The sequence below is a fragment of the Mobula birostris genome, chromosome 17 (genome assembly GCF_030028105.1).
Source record: "Mobula birostris isolate sMobBir1 chromosome 17, sMobBir1.hap1, whole genome shotgun sequence".
Classification (NCBI taxonomy): domain Eukaryota; kingdom Metazoa; phylum Chordata; class Chondrichthyes; order Myliobatiformes; family Myliobatidae; genus Mobula; species Mobula birostris.
The window spans coordinates 23,954,281-23,973,829 of record NC_092386.1 but is presented as its reverse complement, the minus strand read 5'-3'; the positions used below and the strand labels follow the sequence as shown (position 1 = coordinate 23,973,829).

Below are 19,549 nucleotides of genomic sequence, written 5' to 3'. Positions count from 1 at the left end.
ATCCGAAGTTGTTATACATAGATGACTGCATATGCGGGGGACTAAGGATCACAATGACCAAACTTTGAGTGGTCACAGTGTCAGACATGCACTTGTGTGCAAACTATTCTTGCATTACATATCTAAAAGCTTACTCATTTCTTCTCTTAGCTCTCTGAGCAAAGAAAATCAGTAATTCTTGCTGGTTTTATTTAGTGTAATCTTGTGAAAAGGCCAATACTATGGGTGTGCTTCAATAATATAATAGATTTCAAAAGAAAATCAAATAATTGATATAAAAAATAAACACCTCTTTTTACAAGATACTACACACAGCAAAACAAGTTGACCAACAACTATGTGTCCCAGTATTTTGCACAATAACAATGTTGTATTGAACTGTAGACTGAACCTGCAAATGGTGGAGGTCAACATCATTGCTCTTCTTACACTAGCAAAGTGCACTTTGATGGAGCAAACCTCAGTTCTGTAACTCCACTTTTGTTCTGACCCCTTATCCAAAAATATTCCAAAGCAAAATTAGAAATCAAATCTATGGTGCACAGTTTTGGAATCCAAGAGTAGGGTTTCTCTAAGGATTTCCAACCAAGGATCATTAACTCATTATTGTTCTGCTCCACACTATGTTCGAACTATGTATGGAATCTAATCCAGAAAACATGTTTGATATAACTTACCAAGTTCATTCATTGGATGCCTGTGTTCCTCATCAAAGGAAAGCTTCATCAGTACACACACTGCAGGACAGATCTGGTGTTCCACTGGAGATGGCACTATGGAAATATAATGCCTTTGAATTGAGATTTATGTGTGTAATTCAAATTTCAGTATTATAATCAGTGAACATTAGGAACAAATTCTAGAAATCATTGGTCAGTAAAATAAACCTCTACAAATACTGATGTACCATTCCTTGTCGAACAAATGACAAATTACATTTGCTATCACTTATTGCATCAATCAAAAGGTTTGCTTTAAACTAGCAAACCTTTTGATTGATGCAATAAGAACAGTTCAAATTTCTAAATGTACATTAAACATTTCAGGAAATGCTTTCCACTGCTGCATTTGTCTGTCCAACTTCTCAATCAGTTAGAATACAGATACGCAAAAAACAGGCTTACATTTATAGCATTTTTTCTGTTGATAGTAAAACTGTTTAATCAACTCTAAGGAACTTGAATTTCAAAATTAATTGAACTATTTACGAAGACGAAATGGTATTAAAACATGATATGCCAATACAGTCACTCTCAGTACCATAACAGCATAACATTCTGCAAAATATCTTATAAACTAAATGGACATTCAGAAAACACTAATCTAAATAGAAACTATACAGTGCACAAAATGAGTGCTAGCTTTTGAGTAAGCACATATAAATCAAGCATTGCATAAATGTCTAGCAGACAGGTAATGATAATTAAACTGAATGCATTAATACAAGCAGTCCAGATGCAATGGACATTCAAGAAGGGAAAGGATGACATATTCCAATTAGCTGGAAAAGTCTCCAAGTTGTGTTTCCTGAGAAACCCAAACCTCTTATTGCACAAGATTATTTCTCATATTTACAAAATAAACTAATAATATTATGCATATAATAAGTCTTTTGAAAGGTTGCATCTTTTTTAATAATAAAAAATCCAAAGTTAGTCACATAAAACACTCCTCAGAAAATGCCATACTTGGATTTTTATCCTGATCAACGCCTTGTTCATGTGCCTCCTGCCATTCCCAACATGTCTCACAATATGCACGAATCTGTTCCAGCAGGTGAAGAACACGGGTCTCCCGTCTTCCTCTCTTGTCATCTGGCTGTGAATGGATGATATTGTGTAGTGCAGCACTAGCCCGTGCACGGGCCTCCTTACTGCCACGTGAATTGCCGAGCAGCACAGAGTCTTTATCATTGCCGTGCAAAAGCTGTATGAGCAGTGGAAGACAACCAGACTGATGCATAGCCATGCAGCTGTCCTGAGAACTAGACATTGCTAGCAAAGTTCGAGACATATCATCCTTGTCGTGTGTGCCAAGCATTGACAGCAGCGAGTATACCATTTCCACCTATAGCCCAAGTGAACCAGAAAGGTTAATTCTATTCACATTACGGATCTACGATTATTAACCTAAAGCCAAATAACAAAAAATATTCATTTGGAAACAATACACCGAACTACAATTTTTCCTAATTCAATACCTCTTATCATTTCTCTTGACTTTATCACCAGATCTCTAAGCAGATGTAGAAATATTAATACAATAATTCAACTGTTTGAATAACTATCTCTTTTATTTGCATCTAACCATGTCATTTTTTATTCTAATACAAATATCAGAAGGTACAAATATGCAAACAAAAACTAGTGAAATTCATGAGTTCTGAATTTGATTGCAAGTATTCCATACAGCAACTTCATTCTATGTTCCTGCTAAAGTGAGCAATTTTTAGTCAATACACAGAGGTCCTAACTAGAGAGTGAAAGGGTAATACCAGATCTCCAGTTAGGAAATGAAACAGGGCAGGTGACAGAAGTTTGTGCAGGGAAATACTTTGCATCTAGTGATCATAATACCATTTGTTTCAAAATAATTATGGAGCTGGATAGGTCTGGTTCTCGGGTTGAGATTCTAAACTGAAGAAAGGCCAATTTTGATGGTGTCAGAAAGGATCTGACAAGTGTGGATTGGGACAAGTTTTCTGGCAAAGGTGTACTTGGTAAGTGGGAAGCTTTCGAAGGAGAAATTTTGGGAGTACAGAGTTTGTATGTTCTTATCAAAATAATAAAGCAACGATAACAGGTTTAGGGAACTTAGTTTTTTTTTGGGAGATATTGAGGCCCTGGTTAAGAAGGAAGAGGAGATGCATCACAAGTATAGGCAGGAAGGAACAAATGAGGTACTTAAGGAGTATAAGAAATACAGGAGAACACTAAAGAAAGAACTCAGGAGGGCTAAAAGAAGGCATGATGTTCTCTAGCAGACAAGGTGAAAGAGAATCCCAATGGCTTCTTTAGATAGATTAAGAGCAAAGGGATAGTGTGGGACACAATTGGTCCTCTAGAAGATCAATGATAATTTATGCATGGAGCTGAATGAGGCAGGGAGATTTTAAATGGATTTTTTTGCATTTGTATTTATTCATGAGATGGACACACAGTCTATAGAAGAAATGAGGCAAAGAAACAGCGAGGCTATGGACCATATTCAGAATACTGAGGAGAAGGTGTTTGCTGTCTTGAGGCAAATTAAAGTGGATAAATTGCAGAAGCCCCAGCAGACATATTTAAAATATCCTTAGCCATGGGTGAGGTGCCATAGGTTTGGAGGATAGGTAATCATATTCTGTTGTTTAAGAAAGGTTTCAAGACGGGCGGGGGGGGGGGGGGTCTCCAACCTTTTTCATGACATGAACCCCTACCATTAACTGCCGTGTCCATGAATACCAGGTTGGGAACCCCCACTCTAAGAGATCATGGGATAAGTGTGAAAGGTGAAATATTTAAGGGGAACATGAGGGGGAATATCTTCCCTCAGAGGGTAGTGAAAGTATGGAACAAGCTATCAACAGAAGTGGTGGATGTGGGTTTGATTTCAACAGTGAAGACCAATTTGGATAGAATCATGTATGTGAAGGATATGGAGGGCTATGTTCTGGGTCAATGGGATGAAGCAATTAATAGTTTGGCACAGATTAGATGGGCCAAAGTGTCTGTGTCCATTTCTCTGTGACTCTATGACTGATTTTTCTCTACATGCTCTCTATATGGTTTGATCACTATGTCAAATTTTGTTAATTGAAAGACAATTAAGATTCTCAATAACTTTAATTGGAAGCAATCATGCTGATGAGTTCTTTCACTTTTAAATTACTCATGGAAATAAAAATTCCAATATGTAGAATATGCTGATTCTTCACAAAATGATAAATGGGTGACACACTGCTTCTTCCTTTACCTGTATTTCCTCGTCTGAGAAGAATCTCAGGAGAACTTGCCTCTGATTATGTCAGTTCCCTGACCATGTACTGAATCAACTCAAAAGGCAGTTGTGGAAATCGGGGAAGTCCCAACAGAAGTTCCCACATACCAAAAGTCTCGACACACAGCTGGTGCTGCAATTTCTAATACTTATCAGCAGTACCTTCAACCTAATACAATCACTAGAGGTTTACTATTTAGTCCCAGATTTAAAATTAATTATTTAATTATGTAGAGCAGGTACACCATGCAAATTAAAACCTCATTTAATTGTGGATTTATTTTCTTATTTTGTACAGCATTGTATTTCCAGATCAGTTTCAGCTGTTTAGAAATATTATTTCTGATTTAGTGTGAGTAGTTACGCCTAGAAAACATTCAAATTTTATTTAGTTGTTAAAGTCGGGATGAGATCATTAAAAGCAGGCTTTTGTCACATTTACGGGGGGGGGCATAATCTGTTACTTAAAAAACTCTCAAGTACTGGGAAAAATAATGAAGAATAGGTGATTGGTGCAGATTCCCACCCAATTCAATCTTTACCACCATCCTCAACTCCCCTCTCCCAACACATACACACCCCGAAATGAAGTCCTTAAAAATCAGAAATTTTTGCCTTTGGGTGTGTCAATTTCACTCTACTTCCACAATCTTCAAATCTCCTTTAAGTCAGACAGCATTGATAATTTGATACATGGCATTCATTCTGAATACATGGCTGTTCCACGAGGTGAGAGTTCATCAGTCCTACTCCTGTCTTAAGTTCTATCATGTACCAATATGGAAATCATTCGTAACAGGTGAACACTCCTTTTGAACGATCATTCCTGTAAATCAATTTAAAGACTTAACTATACATAGCCAAGTATTTACAGTTCAGTGACCAGTATCACTCTACCACTTAGCCAAGGCTACCACCGAATAGTTTGTAACTATTTTAAAATGCTAATAGAATTCAAATCTTTCAGGAAACAATTTGAAGTATTAATTGCCAGCAGACTCATTACAGCTAAGCAAGCAATGCCATTTCTATGCTTATAATTCAAGGCAAGTTGATTAAAAAACTGGGTTAGTATCATTCAGATTAATGTCAGATTTCAGTTGTTAGAAATCAGATAACTTGTTTTCTTTGTATATACTATTAGAGTATCAACATAGACTAAACTAGTGATTCTATTCCTGGATGCAATAATTCTAATTCTGTTGATTGTTTTGACACTAAGCTTGATTCAAATATAATCCTTACTACGTTCTTTAATTTTTCACTGCGTATGTGGAATGTAGCTGCAATATCAGATACCAGTTATCAGATTAGTAAACACCATTTTTTGTAAATATCTTTAAAAGGACATAGTAAGGATAACCAACCACATGCATTTGTTAATGGAAATAGAAAACATACTAGTAAGGCAGCCAAAGCATTGTTATAATTGACGTATTAGAAAAAATGCAGTGTAGCGACCTGTAGTCTGGAATCTTTGGTTACCTTGGTACCCAGGTGATTTGTCAGTCTTCGAGGAACTGAGTAGGAGTTACTGCAGCTCATTACACTAGTAGTATCTTGTTCAACTCGTGATCCTGAACCCTAAAATGCAGATGATATAAATTCTAAGTTTGCTAAATAAACAAAAATCTTTCCAAAATGTTAGGAGCTTTTAAAACATTTGTAAGTAATTTTGCAACTACAGTGCAGGTGAACTCAAAAAACAACTCTGTGCACAAATAATTACGTAATACCAATGGCAACGTTAGCCTCACGACATGAATGTGTAGATGAATCTTGCTAGCAAAGGCAGAATTCTGAAAATGGCTATATGTCTATTTGATGATCGAGAATAACAACCCAACGTAATCACTTCCCTCCCTGTGAATGTGGGTGTGAAGATTTTGGCAGCTGGTTCAGATTAAAGCTAGTGCAACGCAATCTGACCTGTCTGGCATTCCTCTAAATTCAGGAACACTGGGGACAGCCAGGTACATCTCTCATTGCAAGATTCAATGTTCTCGTGATCTGAAGCTTCTTTGGAAATGGTGCCATTTCTGCATAAAACCTGGGTTCATGTGTAAACTTGATTGCTGACATTTTCAGAACCATGCTCCAATGTTGGACTTCTCATGTCGTCCAATGGCAGGGTGTAAAATTACCACAATGCCCAACATTACACTAGGGAATGTGGCAGGTATTATGCACCCGAGCAGGAATTGCTGTACTCTCATTCGAAAAGTAAAGAATGGGTGCAAGGTAATACACATTTAACTCAAGTAACAGATTTCACTCTTTGTATTTTGAAGTTTGCAGTGTTTTAAATTCTTTTTAAGTAATTTAAGTGATTTAGTTTTAAATGTTTAACAATTTAATTTTTGGGATGTTTGGGAATGATTTTCAAGACTGATCAAAAGCATTCAATGTCCTTGGCAGCAACATCTAACAAGGTCTCTAGAGGTATAGTTTTCAAATCATTCTGAGAGCAGGGTTTGTTCTTATCCACACACAACGGCAGTATATTGCAGAAGACTGAACATTTTGCATCAGAATCCTTTGGGAAATTTACCCTCATGAGTGGTTCCAGAAAGACGTGCCCACAGTTCAAATGAATATCAATAATAAACACGAGCCATTCCATGCTAGCAGCAAATTTTGCTCTTGTATCTTTCAATGTAAGTAAAAAAACATTCAAATGTTCAGATTCAAACCTTCAGCATTTCAGGTAATCTGCTTCCTCTCTTTTCCTTTTGTCCCTCCTCCTGATCTACCTAGTTCCTCTTATACCTCTCAGTTCCACACATCACTGTATTTCATTCCACATTTTTCTCTGCTCCACCCTCCATCTGCCTATCACCCATACTTTCCTCTCATTGGGTCCCCAAGTCCATCTGCCCATCAAACTTCCTTTATTTGATTCCATGATCCATCTTCCTTTCTTATCAAATTCCATCTTCTGGATCCCTCTGTTGCCTCCACTATCATCTCCCAGATGCCACTCTTTCCTCCTTCATCTGCCTATGACCCTCCTTACCTGGAACCACTTATCATTTGCCTGCTCTGGCTACACCCCTTCCCTTCACCTCTTTATACTGGCCAACCACCGCTATTTCAACCCAAAACTTTGGTTGTCTATTTCTCTCCACAGATCCTGCCTGACCCTCTGAGTTCCTCCTGTTGTTTGTTTAAGGAAATGTGATAGTTATGCAGGTACTTGCCATTATCTTCGAATCACCCTTAAACGAGGGGTTGCGGTACTGGGAAAGGTGTATAACTCCTGTTGTTTGTTTAAGGAAATGTGATACTTATGTAGGTACTTGCCATCATCTTCTAATCACCCTTAAACGAGGGGGTGCAGTACTGGGAAAGGTGTATAAAGGCTGGTGCTATTGTGTGGGAGACCAGCATTATAACCCTCAAGAGAGAACCATTGGAATGTTGGATTAACAATCATGCTAACAGTTGGATGAGAAACCACATGTATGGTTGTCCAATCTGCTGACAGAAAGGAAGATGTGGAGAGAACCCAAATCATCTGCAAAGGAATAAAACTTAAGTGGGTAAAGCATTGGCAGATGGAATATAAAGTGTGGAAACATGGAACTATTTATTATTTAGGAAGAACAGCGGAATGAAGTATTACTTAAATGGAAACTGACAATAGAATGTGCTTTATAGAGAGATTTGACTGACTGATGGGAAAACCAGTTAGAATGCAAGTATAGCAAGCGATCAAGAATGTAAATTGAATGTTGGCTTTTACAACATGTAAGAAAAACTACAGTTTTGATACATTTGTACACTGCATTGCTGAGAACATATTTGAAGATTTGTTTTACTTTTTTATTTTCATAATTTAGAAAGAATCTACTTTAAACTGTGACAGTTCAGAGAAGGTTGATTTGGTCAATATGGGGATGAAGGGACTGACTTATGAGAAACAATTGAATAGATTGGGTCTATAACTGGAGTTTAAAAGAATGAGAGGTGAATTAATTGAAATAGATTCTGAAAGGGTTTGACAGGGTTGATGCCAGGAGGAATTTTCCATTCATGGCAGAATCTAGAAGTGGATCTATCTGCTGTCCAAACTTATTATCTGGGATGGTCACCTGCCTGCACCAACATTATCCTAATACGGAACCCCAGTTGAGCACAACTTCTGTATCAAGTAAGTTACTTGCAGAGTACAAGAAGCTGTTGCTAAGTTTCAGATAGTGAATCTTGAGCTCCAACCCCAAAACACTGATGGCTTTTTAGCAGCTTATTACCACAAGAGATCTTTTTACTGTTTTTAACCAGAGAGACACAAAGAACAATTCAGATAAGGTATCTTTTTAATCAGGATCAGGCTACATATGCCAGCTATGAACTGTAAGAAGTTGAGGACAATGTTTGATTGTTTTCACTCTCGTTCATCTGCACTCTCACAAAACATACATAGAAGGCCTGTAGCGAGTAATAAAGGATTTTCTCGCTAGAGCTTTTGCACATCGTCTACATGTGATTTGCTTGTCAAATGACGCTTTAAAATTTCCAAAGATCACTCCACTTTTTCCCACTTGCAAATTCTCCAGCAACCTTTGCATTGCAACAATACATGCAGGTAACACCAGTTTCTGTATTGTACATAAATATTTCTCGTAGCTGCACTTTCCTGACCCCATGAGTTTTAAGTGAAGCAGTTTCTACTGTCTCATTAAGCCATTCTGCTTTAAATGAACTAGCAGTTCACGGCATTTGCTTCTTTAGAATTCGACATAGTGAATCAACAATTTCTTCAATAAAATCAGTATAAATAGGCCAGTTCTAAAATCTGCAGACAAATCATTTCAAATTTCACGCTGTCAACACCGCCTGCATCAGAAACCGGAAAAGGAAATGCGATTGTGTATGATCGTGAAATATACTTAACATGCCAACAAGGTAGAGGGTGACAAGCTTTGGCGTGCAGTTTAAATTCCTTTGTGTGCTAGAAGCAAAAGATGTGTGCATGTGCACACGCGCACACCTTAGAGGGAATATTGCTGACGAGGTCAAAGTTCAGGCGATCAGGTTGCTTCTGAAGTCAGTTCCATAATTTAGTAATATTGTGATTGATCTGATCTCTGACTTTTGCAATGAATCATGCAGGCTCTGATGTCAGAGATCAACTGAACAGTCAGTTAATTAGCAATTCCCGTGGAAATCATGGCAAGAGACCAGTATAATCTGACCCAATGTGCCCAGCACCTTCATGCTAGTCTATGTAACCTTACTGGCAACAAAGCTGTTGGAAAAGATAATCAGGGACAAACACATTAATAAAGAAAAGCCAAATGAAAAATTGTGCTTACATTTTTTTTTGAAGAGGTACAGAGATGATTGCCAATTGTGCTGCAGTACACATTGTGCATACAGATTTCTAAAGGCCTTTGATCATGTTACTTAAGTTTATCATCAAAATTAAAGATTATGGAATAAAAGGCACAGTGGCAACATTGAAACAAAAATGGCGTAAGCGCAGGAAATGTTGTAGGAAAAGCTGAAGTTCCATAGAAACAGTTAAAAGTACAAAAAAAAGACAAATTACACCAATTGAATAACAAATTAAAGTTTTAAATGAAATACAGAATAAATTACAGCACTACCAATACTACTACAGTACTATAAAACTGTGTATTAGTTTCTATTAGTCATCGACATAGGAATTCATTCAGTGTACGCTGTTGACTGTAAATGGACAAAATCAGTGCAGACACCCAGTGCAGATAATGGACGGCCTTGAATGCTTTCCTGCATAACATACAGGTGTCCCCCGCTTTTCCAATGCTTGCTTTACGAAACCTCGCTGTTATGAAAGACCTACATTAGTTACCCATTTTCGCTACAGAAGGTGTTTTCACTGTTATGGAAAAAGGCAGCGCACCGCATGCCCCGAGCAGCCAAGCTCCTCCCCTGAACTGCATTCTCGCCGGCATTGCTTAAACACGTGCCTGTGAGCAGCTGTTAGCAAGATGAGTTCTAAGGTATTGGAAAAGCCTAAAAGAGCTCATAAGGGTGTTACACTTACCGTAAAACTAGACATAATTAAGCGTTTCAATCGTGGTGAACGAAGTGAGGACAAAGTGAGTTTGGCTTGTGGAAGTTGACGAAGATGATGTTGAAGAGGTTTTGGCATCCCATGACCAAGAACTGATAGATGAACAGCTGATACAATTGGAAGAGGAAAGGATAACAATCGAAACCGAATGCAGTACCGAAAGTGAAGTCATCCAGTAACTGAACGTGAAGCAACTGCATGAGATAGTAGAAAAATGTACGAGGATAAGCAGTCAAGTATACTGTCGTTTTTCAAGCCTTCCACATCAGCCACAGCAGACGACAAACCTTGACCTTCGACATCGAGGCAGGCGGACATAGAAGAAGATGACATGCCTGCCCTGATGGAAACAGATGACAATGAGATGACATCCCAGTGTCCCACCACCCCAACCCCCGGGCCGCGGACCGATACATTGCCACGGAGAATGCAGCGGTAGCCGGGGCGCACCCAGCACATAAATGTCGGCCCAGATCAGAGGCGACACAATTGGCAATCGCCTCTGATCTGGGCCGACATTTATGTGCCCGGTGGCACCTAATTAATTAGCTTATTTATTTTGCAAACAACAGGAACTCTGCAGATGCTGGAAATTCAAGCAACACACATCAAAGTTGCTGGTGAACGCAGCAGGCCAGGCAGCATCTCTGGGAAGAGGTACAGTCGACGCATCAGGCCAAGACCCTTCGTCAGGAAGACAAAGGGTCTCGGCCGGAAACGTCGACTGTACCTCTTCCTAGAGATGCTGCCTGGACTGCTGCGTTCACCAGCAACTTTGATGTGTGTAGCTTGTTTATTTCGGCTTTTTTTTTCTTTTCAAATCTTTTTATTGTTATATACAGGAAAAATAACATGAGTACATCGAAGTAACAACACTTACAATGCCTCAAAAAAAAAATTATCTTAAAGATCGAAAAAAAATTTTGTGATAACAAAAAAAAAACCTACTAAGCAGAAAAGTGAGAAAAAAAAAGAACCCATAAGGTGTACAACCCTGGAGTCATGCGTCATACAAAAAGCTTCTAAAAATAAACATCAAACCGCCGGCAAGAAAAGAAAATATACTAAAAAAATTTACAATTAGATCGTGGAAAAATTATATCAATTAACTCAAATGATAATAACGAGCAAATGAGCCCCATCTTTTCTCAAGATCAAATAAAGGTTCAAAGGTTCGACTTCTAATTTTCTCTAAGCTAAGAAATAGCATCACTTGAGAGAACCATTGTGACAAAGTGGGAGCTGATGTATCCTTCCACTTCAACAAAACGGCCCTCCGAGCTATCAATGTAACAAATGCAATAACATGTTGGTCAGACACAGAAATACCATGAATATTTTGAGGAACTATTCCAAAGAGCACAGTTAATTTATTAGGTTGTAAATTAATTTTAAGTGCTTTAGAAATTGTTGAGAAAACCGACTTCCAGAACTGTTCCAATACAGAACAAGACCAAAACATATATGTCAGTGTAGCTATCTCAGTTTTACATCTATCACAATGACTATCAACATTAGGAAAGATTTTAGAAAGTCTCTCCGTTGTCAAATGATAACGATGTACTATTTAAATTGAATCAATGAATGGCTAGCACAAATTGAAGAAGAGTTAACCAACTTCAATATCCGCATCCAATCCTCAGTCATAAAAGTCAAATTAAGTTCCTTTTCCCAATCCTGTTTAATCTTAGATAAAGGACGCTTATCCCATTGTAATAATAAATTATAAATTCTTCCAATAGAACCCTTAATCAAAGGATTCATACTCATAATAGTATCTAACAGGTCAGCCTCCAATATGTAAGGAAAATTACTGAAATAGTTTATAAAAAATATCTAACTTGAAGGTATTGCAGAAGGTGTATGAAAGAGAATATTTATCAATTAATTGTTCAAAAGACATCAATTTATCTTCCTTAAATAAATCCAAAAAAGAATTAATACCTTTATTTTTCCGAAGTAAACAAATTGGATCACTCAAAGAAGGCTTAAAAATGTAATTTAGGTAAATTAAACTACAAAGTTTAAATTTTTTAAGATTAAAAAAATTGCAGAACTGGAGCCAAATTTGTAAAGAATACTTAATCACAGGATATAGGTTGAAGTTAACAACTTTACCTAATTGCATAGGTAAAGGAGCTCCCAATAACGAAGTTAAATAAAACTGTTTTACAGCTTTCAGTTCCAGATCTACCCAAATTGGCCTATCACTCTTATCAACCCAGTACAACCAAAAAGACGTATATCGCACATTAACAGCCCAATAATACATTCTAAAATTAGGCAAAGCAAGACCTCCATCCTTTTTCAATTTTTGTAAATGACATTTACTAATTCTTGGTCTTTTATTATTCCAAATAAAAGATAAAATAATAGAATCAATCCGATCAAAAAACTTCCAAGTCAAAACAGGAATATTCTAAAATAAATATAAAAATTTCAGTAAAATCATCATTTTAACTATATGAATACGACCAACAACTGAAAATGTAAGTGGCCTCCATCTACTAAATAAATATTTCATAGAGTCTACTAAGGGAACAAAATTAGCTTTATAAATATCCTTATATTTTTTAGTAATTATAATACCTAAATATCTAAGAGTCTGAAACTTTAAAAGGAGTATTATCATATATAGAGACTGAATCATTTAAAGGAAACAATTCACTTTTACTAAAATTTATTTTATATCCTGAAAAACCTCCAAATTCATTAAATAATTTTAGCAAGGCAGGAATGGATTCGTCAGGGTTAGATAGATAAACCAATAAATCATCAGCATAAAGAGAGAGCTTATGCATGGTCTCATTCACAAAGATCCCATGGATACTTTTAGCCTCACGAAGAGCAATAGCAGGGGGTTCTAATATTAAATTAAACAATAAAGGACTTAATGGCCAGCCTTGCCTTGTCTGCCGTGAAAGCTGAAAAAAAGGAGACCTACGATTGTTAGTGACAACAGTAGCATAGGGGCTTTATATATCATTTTAATCCAATTATTAAAATTAACACCAAAGCCAAATTTCTCTAAAACATTGAATAAATATTTCCATTCGACTCGGTCGAATGCTTTTTCAGTATCCAAAGATACAACACATTGTGGAGTTTTAGAAGAGGATGAATACATAATGTTAAATAGTCTCCGAACATTTGAAAAAGAATAGCGACCCTTTATAAAGCCTGTTTGATCTTTACAAATAATTTTACCCAAAATATTCTGCAACCGATTGGCCATTATCTTTGACAGAATCTTAGCATCGACATTCAATAATGAAATAGGTCTATATGAAGCACAGTCAGTAGGATCTTTACCTTTTTTAAGAATTAAAGAAATAGAAGCCAAGAATTCTTAAACATTTCCAACATATACGGAGAGAGCAACTTTGCAAATTTTTTATAAAATTCTACAGGATAACCATCAAGTCCTGGGGACTTACCAGATTGCATTGAAAAAATAGCTTTATAAATTTCGGCTTCAGTAATTTGAGCATCGAGAGTTTTTTGATCCTCAGCCAAGATTTTAGGAAAAACAATCTTTCGTAAAAAAGCATTCATTTTAGAGGAATCTAACGGACATTGAGATTTATATCGTTCAGCAGAAAAATCTTGAAAAATCTTATTAATTTCTTCATATTCCTGACCTAAGGTACCATCTTTCCTACGAATTTTCATGATTTGCCTTTTAGCTGCAGCCATTTTTAATTAAGATGCAAGCAGTTTATTATTTTTATCTCCAGATGTATAAAATTGGCTCTTTAACTTAAGCAAATAACCTTCAATGGGATGAGTTAATAACAGGTTATATTGTGATTGATTTCCACTCTTTGTTTAGATGAATCAGTATTGGGGGAAATTGCATAAATATTATCTAAATCTTTAATTTGTTTTGAAATTCTATCTAATTCTGCTTTAGTTTGTTTTTTTAAGTTTAGCTGAATAAGAAGTAATATGACCACGTAAAAATGCTTTAAATGTATCCCATATAACTAATTTAGACATACCCCCTATATCATTAAAAAGAAAACATTCTTTTATCTGGGTTTCAATGAAACTGACAAAGTCAGAGTTTTGCAATAATGTCTGAGAAATGCGCCAAGGTGGGCGGGCAAGAATGACATCATCAAATTCAAAAGACAAACTCAGAGGCGCATGATCAGATATAGCAATAGCGTCATATTCGCAGGTTTTAACACTAGGCAAGAAGCGGGGATCAATTATAATATCATCGATCCTCGACTATTTTTTTATAAACATGTGAGAAGAAAGCATATTCTCTATTATCTGGATGAAGATACCTTCACAAATCAATCAACCCAAAATCAATCAAAAAGGAATTAATAAATGACGTGCAACACACATCAAAGTTGCTGGTGAACGCAGCAGGCCAGGCAGCATCTGTAGGAAGAGGTGCAGTCGACGTTTCAGGCCGAGACCCTTCGTCAGGACGAACTGAAGGAAGAGTGAGTAAGAGATTTGAAAGTTGGAGGGGGAGGGGGAGATCCAAAATGATAGGAGAAGACAGGAGGGGGAGGGATAGAGCCAAGAGCTGGACAGGTGATAGGCAAAAGGGGATACGAGAGGATCATGGGACAGGAGGTCCGGGAAGAAAGACAAGGGGGGGGGGACCCAGAGGATGGGAAAGAGGTATATTCAGAAGGACAGAGGGAGAAAAAGGAGAGTGAGAGAAAGAATGTGTGCATAAAAATGAGTAACAGATGGGATACGAGGGGGAGGTGGGGCCTTAGCGGAAGTTAGAGAGGTCGATGTTCATGCCATCAGGTTGGAGGCTACCCAGACGGAATATAAGGTGTTGTTCCTCCAACCTGAGTGTGGCTTCATCTTTACAGTAGAGGAGGCCGTGGATGGACATGTCAGAATGGGAATGGGATGTGGAATTAAAATGTGTGGCCACTGGGAGATCCTGCTTTCTCTGGTGGACAGAGCATAGGTGTTCAGCAGAACAATCTCCCAGTCTGTGTCGGGTCTCGCCAATCTATAGAAGGCCACATCGGGAGCACCGGACGCAGTATATCACCCCAGTCGACTCACAGGTGAAGTGTTGCCTCACCTGGAAGGACTGTTTGGGGCCCTGAATGGTGGTGAGGGAGGAAGTGTAAGGGCATGTGTAGCACTTGTTCCGCTTACATGGATAAATGCCAGGAGGGAGATCAGTGGGGAGGGATGGGAGGGATGAATGGACAAGGGAGTTGTGGAGGGAGCGATTCCTGCGGAATGCAGAGAGAGGGGGGGGAGGGAAAGATGCGCTTAGTGGTGGGATCCCGTTGGAGGTGGCGAAGTTACGGAGGATAATATGTTGGACCCGGAGGCTGGTGGGGTGGTAGGTGAGGACCAGGGGAACCCTATTCCTAGTGGGGTGGCGAGAGGATGGAGTGAGAGCAGATGTACATGAAATGGGGGAGATGCGTTTAAGAGCAGAGTTGATAGTGGAGGAAGGGAAGCCCCTTTCTTTAAAAAAGGAAGACATCTTCCTCGTCCTAGAATGAAAAGCCTCATCCTGAGAGCAGATGCGGCAGAGACGGAGGAATTGCGAGAAGAGGATGGCGTTTTTGCAAGAGACAGGGTGAGAAGAGGAATAGTCTAGACAGCTGTGAGAACTTTGATGTTTGTTGCTTGAATTTCCAGCATCTGCAGAATTCCTGTTGTTTGCTAATAAATGACGTGGATCGATTTGGAAGTTGCTGATTGGTTGAGCTCTTATCAATCATAGGATTTAAACAGCAATTAAAATCCCCACCCATTATGAGCATATATTCATTTAAGTCAGGCAGTAAAGCAAATACCTTTTTAAAAAAAGGATCATCTAAGTTAGGACCATACAAATTAACCAAAACAACTTTTCTGTTACAGATTGCTTCTTTAACTATTAAAAATCTACCATTAGAATCTGATTCAATATCCTCTTGAATAAATATATTAGGTTTAATGAAAATAGACACGCCTTTTGTTTTACTCTGAGAAGTAGAGTGGAATTGCAAACCATTCCACCATCTAAAAATTCTATTTTGATCTCCCGCCCTGATATGTGTCTCTTGAGCAAAGATTATATCAGGTTGAAATCGGTTAATAATTTTAAAAGTCTTCTTTCGTTTAATAGGATGATTCCAACCGTGTACATTCCAACTTATTATATTAATCCTTTTGAACACCATACTATAATTTTATTCTACTTTATACATGCACAGAGCACATACCAATACGGAATAGATCAAAGATGGCGGTGATGAAGAATACGACCAAATAAAAAACACGCACACTCCGGAATCACCCAATGGGAAAAAACTCCTAACTCTAAACCCACCACCCACACCCGGAAACCCGAAAGAGGCAAGCAATCTACGATAGAATTTAAAGCTGCTGACTGCTCTGTCTGTGTTTTCTTTCCCTCCCCCCAGTTAGTAAAAAAGTAGAGTGACCTTGTGAAAAAAAAACAATAAAGTCTCAGCAAAAAAAGGTATTTACATTCCATCAAATAATAAACAAGAAAGAACCAAAATAATGTTATCTCTTGGAGAGAAAAACCAGCACCATGTTTAAGTTTAATATTAATTCTCTAAAAAAGCTTTAAATTCAATTATAAAATGTTATAATAAAACAGAAAAAAAATAAAAAGCCCTATTAGTAGGAAAAAACTACCAATTAGCTGATAAAAAAAAAGAAACAAACCAAGTATTAAAGGAACAAATCGCCTTATCTTCTTCTCTCAGTCGTAGAATGTCCAGAGATCATTTAAACAGAGATACTTAAACCATAAATCTTTCCAAAGGAAAACCAACAATATGCAATAAAGAACAACTCTCCGTCTTCTTTAATTAGTCTCTCGATGAAATATACAAGTGACCTTCATAAATGTTCTTTCCAAAATGCGAATAATTTCCAAATAGCCAAACAGCCTTTCAGATGGATCATTCAACAGTGGCGTTGGAGACAGCAGCAGGTAAAGCCTGAACAAAATCCAGCGCAGCTTTTGGATCAAAAAAATACGAGGAGGAGAATTAGCAGGGAAAATTTTAATTCTTGTCAGGTACCTCAGAGGCGGAAAAAGTTTTTTATCATATGCTTGTTTCATTACCAGGGCAAATTTTGATCTTTGTTCCATTATCTCTCTTGGATAATCTTCGTAGAAGCGGAGCTCAGATTCCATAAATCTAAAACCTCTCTGTTTTCTTGCCTGTCGCATTATTTGATCTTTAATTTTAAAGTGATGAAAGCAAACCAGAACAGATCTTGGTTTACTAGAATCCTTCAATTTCGAGATAAACGCCCTGTGTGCCCTTTCTATAGCAGGTGGCTTTGATAGAATGGTAGGAAATAAAGTGTGGAAAAGCTTACCAAAGTAAGCCATTAGATCTCCACCTTCAGCTCCTTCCTGCAGCCCAACAATTCTTATATTCCTTCGTCGAGACCTAGTTTCCAGGTCTATAATCTTATTTTGATATCTTTCCAAACGAGTTGTAGCTTCAGACAACTTTTGCTTAGTTATCTTCAATTCCTCTTCGTGTGAAATAACTTGAGTTTCCAGGTCTTTAAGTTTTCCCAGAAATGACTTCATTTCATTACTATTCTTTTCCAGTTGGTCTTTAATTGATCCATTCTGATCCTTAATTGGATTCAGTGTCCGAACGATATCTTCAGCCCACGATGGCATTTCATCAGATCTTTCCTTTTGCACCTTTCCTTTCCCATTACCTTTATCACTAGGTTCAGGTAAATTCTTCCCACTTCTTGTAGACATAGACATATTGATCCCCCTCAAGAATCAACAAGTAAAAATTTTAAAATCAAAGCTTAAACTAGGGGGAGAGAAGGAAAACTAAGAGCAGCACAAAAATACTGCTACTCCATTTGCAGACAGGGGCGGTTCCAATGGCTTTTATCTTAAAGATGTGCTGGGTGCGTCCAGGCCAGCACTGCATTCTCTGCGTATCGGTATCGGTCAGCGGCCTGGAGGTTGGGGTCCACTGCACCACACCAACCTCTGACGACTCAGCCTACCACACCATCATCAGTGTGCTCGGCGCTGTCTTCCTGATTCCTGTAAGTGATACTACACTGTACACAGATTATTTCTACTTTATATAGGCTGTGTATTTTTATGTGTTATTTGGTATGATTTGACAGTTTCATAGCTTAAAGGTTTCTGGAGAGAGTGTTTCTGCCGAGAGCACTTCCGCGAGATTTTCGCTGCCAGGAACACTGTGGCAATGATTGTAGAATAGTATTTCTACTTTATATAGGCTGTGCATTTATCATATCATTCCTGCTATATGTTACTGTTATTTTAGGTTTTTTGTGTTATTTGGTATTGCTTGGTAGGTTATTTTTTCCGTCTACGAACGCTCCCAAATTTTACCCATATAAATAAATGGTAATTGCTTCTTCACTTTATGACATTCTGGCTTACAAACCGTTTCAAAGGAATGCTCTACCTTCGGATGGCGGGGGAAACCTGTAGTGTCATAATTCAACAACAAATAGAGGCTTTTAATTTGGCCCAGTAAAGTAATTGTTTTTTCTTGGTTGGTGGCAAATTTTTTGTGACATCTTGGCGAGGGTCCAAAATATTTTAAAGTCAATAAAAAACAAAATGATCAAAAATCACTGCTTTTTGAATCAGCGTCCGTTGGCCCAAATGGATAATATTACACCAGCACACGCAAATGACACTATTTAAATACCATTCGTTCTGAGCATGGTGTTGTGTCTAACGGCCACATAAACGCACGTGACTGATGCTAGTTAGAAGCTGTTTGGCAAGTTTCCTGTCCCAATTAAGCAGCATAGTATCCTAACAAACAAAGGGAATCTCAGCTTTTTTTTTGATGAGTTTGGTTTTTTATGAGTTGTCCCAAATAAGCAGCTGCCCTGTTTTACCGATGGCCCAATTAACTGGAATCCACTGTATATGGAACCCTAGACGCTATGCTGCAGAGAATAGCATTTGTTCCAAACCAACAATGGAAGTTTCATCTACCGTTGCTTTCATACTACTTACGTAACATTGCTTGTGTCAAGGTGAAAACAATGAAAGACCTCAATTCTGGAGAGATGGTGCAAAATGAAATGTCTACTTTAGTCAACAAAGAAATAAATGCATACTCATCACCTCAATTAGACTGTTCATTTTTCATAAGGAAACAGTTTACTTAAAGAAACTTACGCATGAATTGTGACAGCTGTTGATCTAAGTTATACAGTATCCAGGATACAAAGCATGGGTTTTCTTATTCATCTACATTTTGTTTTAGTTGGAAAGTAAAGTTATTTCAAGGAATTTTACTTCATTTCGTAATCCAAACTGCATTTTTACTTTGCATTTTCATTTTATAAAATGTTAAAAGTTTCCTGGATTATTAAACAAGAAAGTACTTTTAGAATCGAAGATTAAATAGTGATACTCCTATTAAATTCAACATTAGAAAAAAAAGCATACACTTCAAATTTTTTTTTGGATATCATTATCTTGTGTTATCATTAGATATCATT

At 37.5% G+C, this 19,549-nt stretch overlaps 1 protein-coding gene across 1 annotated transcript in view; it reads right to left on the bottom strand.

Moving 5' to 3' along the window:
* LOC140211554 (adenomatous polyposis coli protein-like) overlaps window positions 1-19,549 on the bottom strand; it is a 188,189-nt gene that overhangs the window by 29,671 nt on the left and 138,969 nt on the right. The window contains 3 exon segments of the mRNA XM_072281384.1: window positions 678-773; window positions 1,689-2,067; window positions 5,467-5,565. Of these exon segments, the coding sequence (XP_072137485.1) occupies window positions 678-773; window positions 1,689-2,067; window positions 5,467-5,565 (574 nt within the window).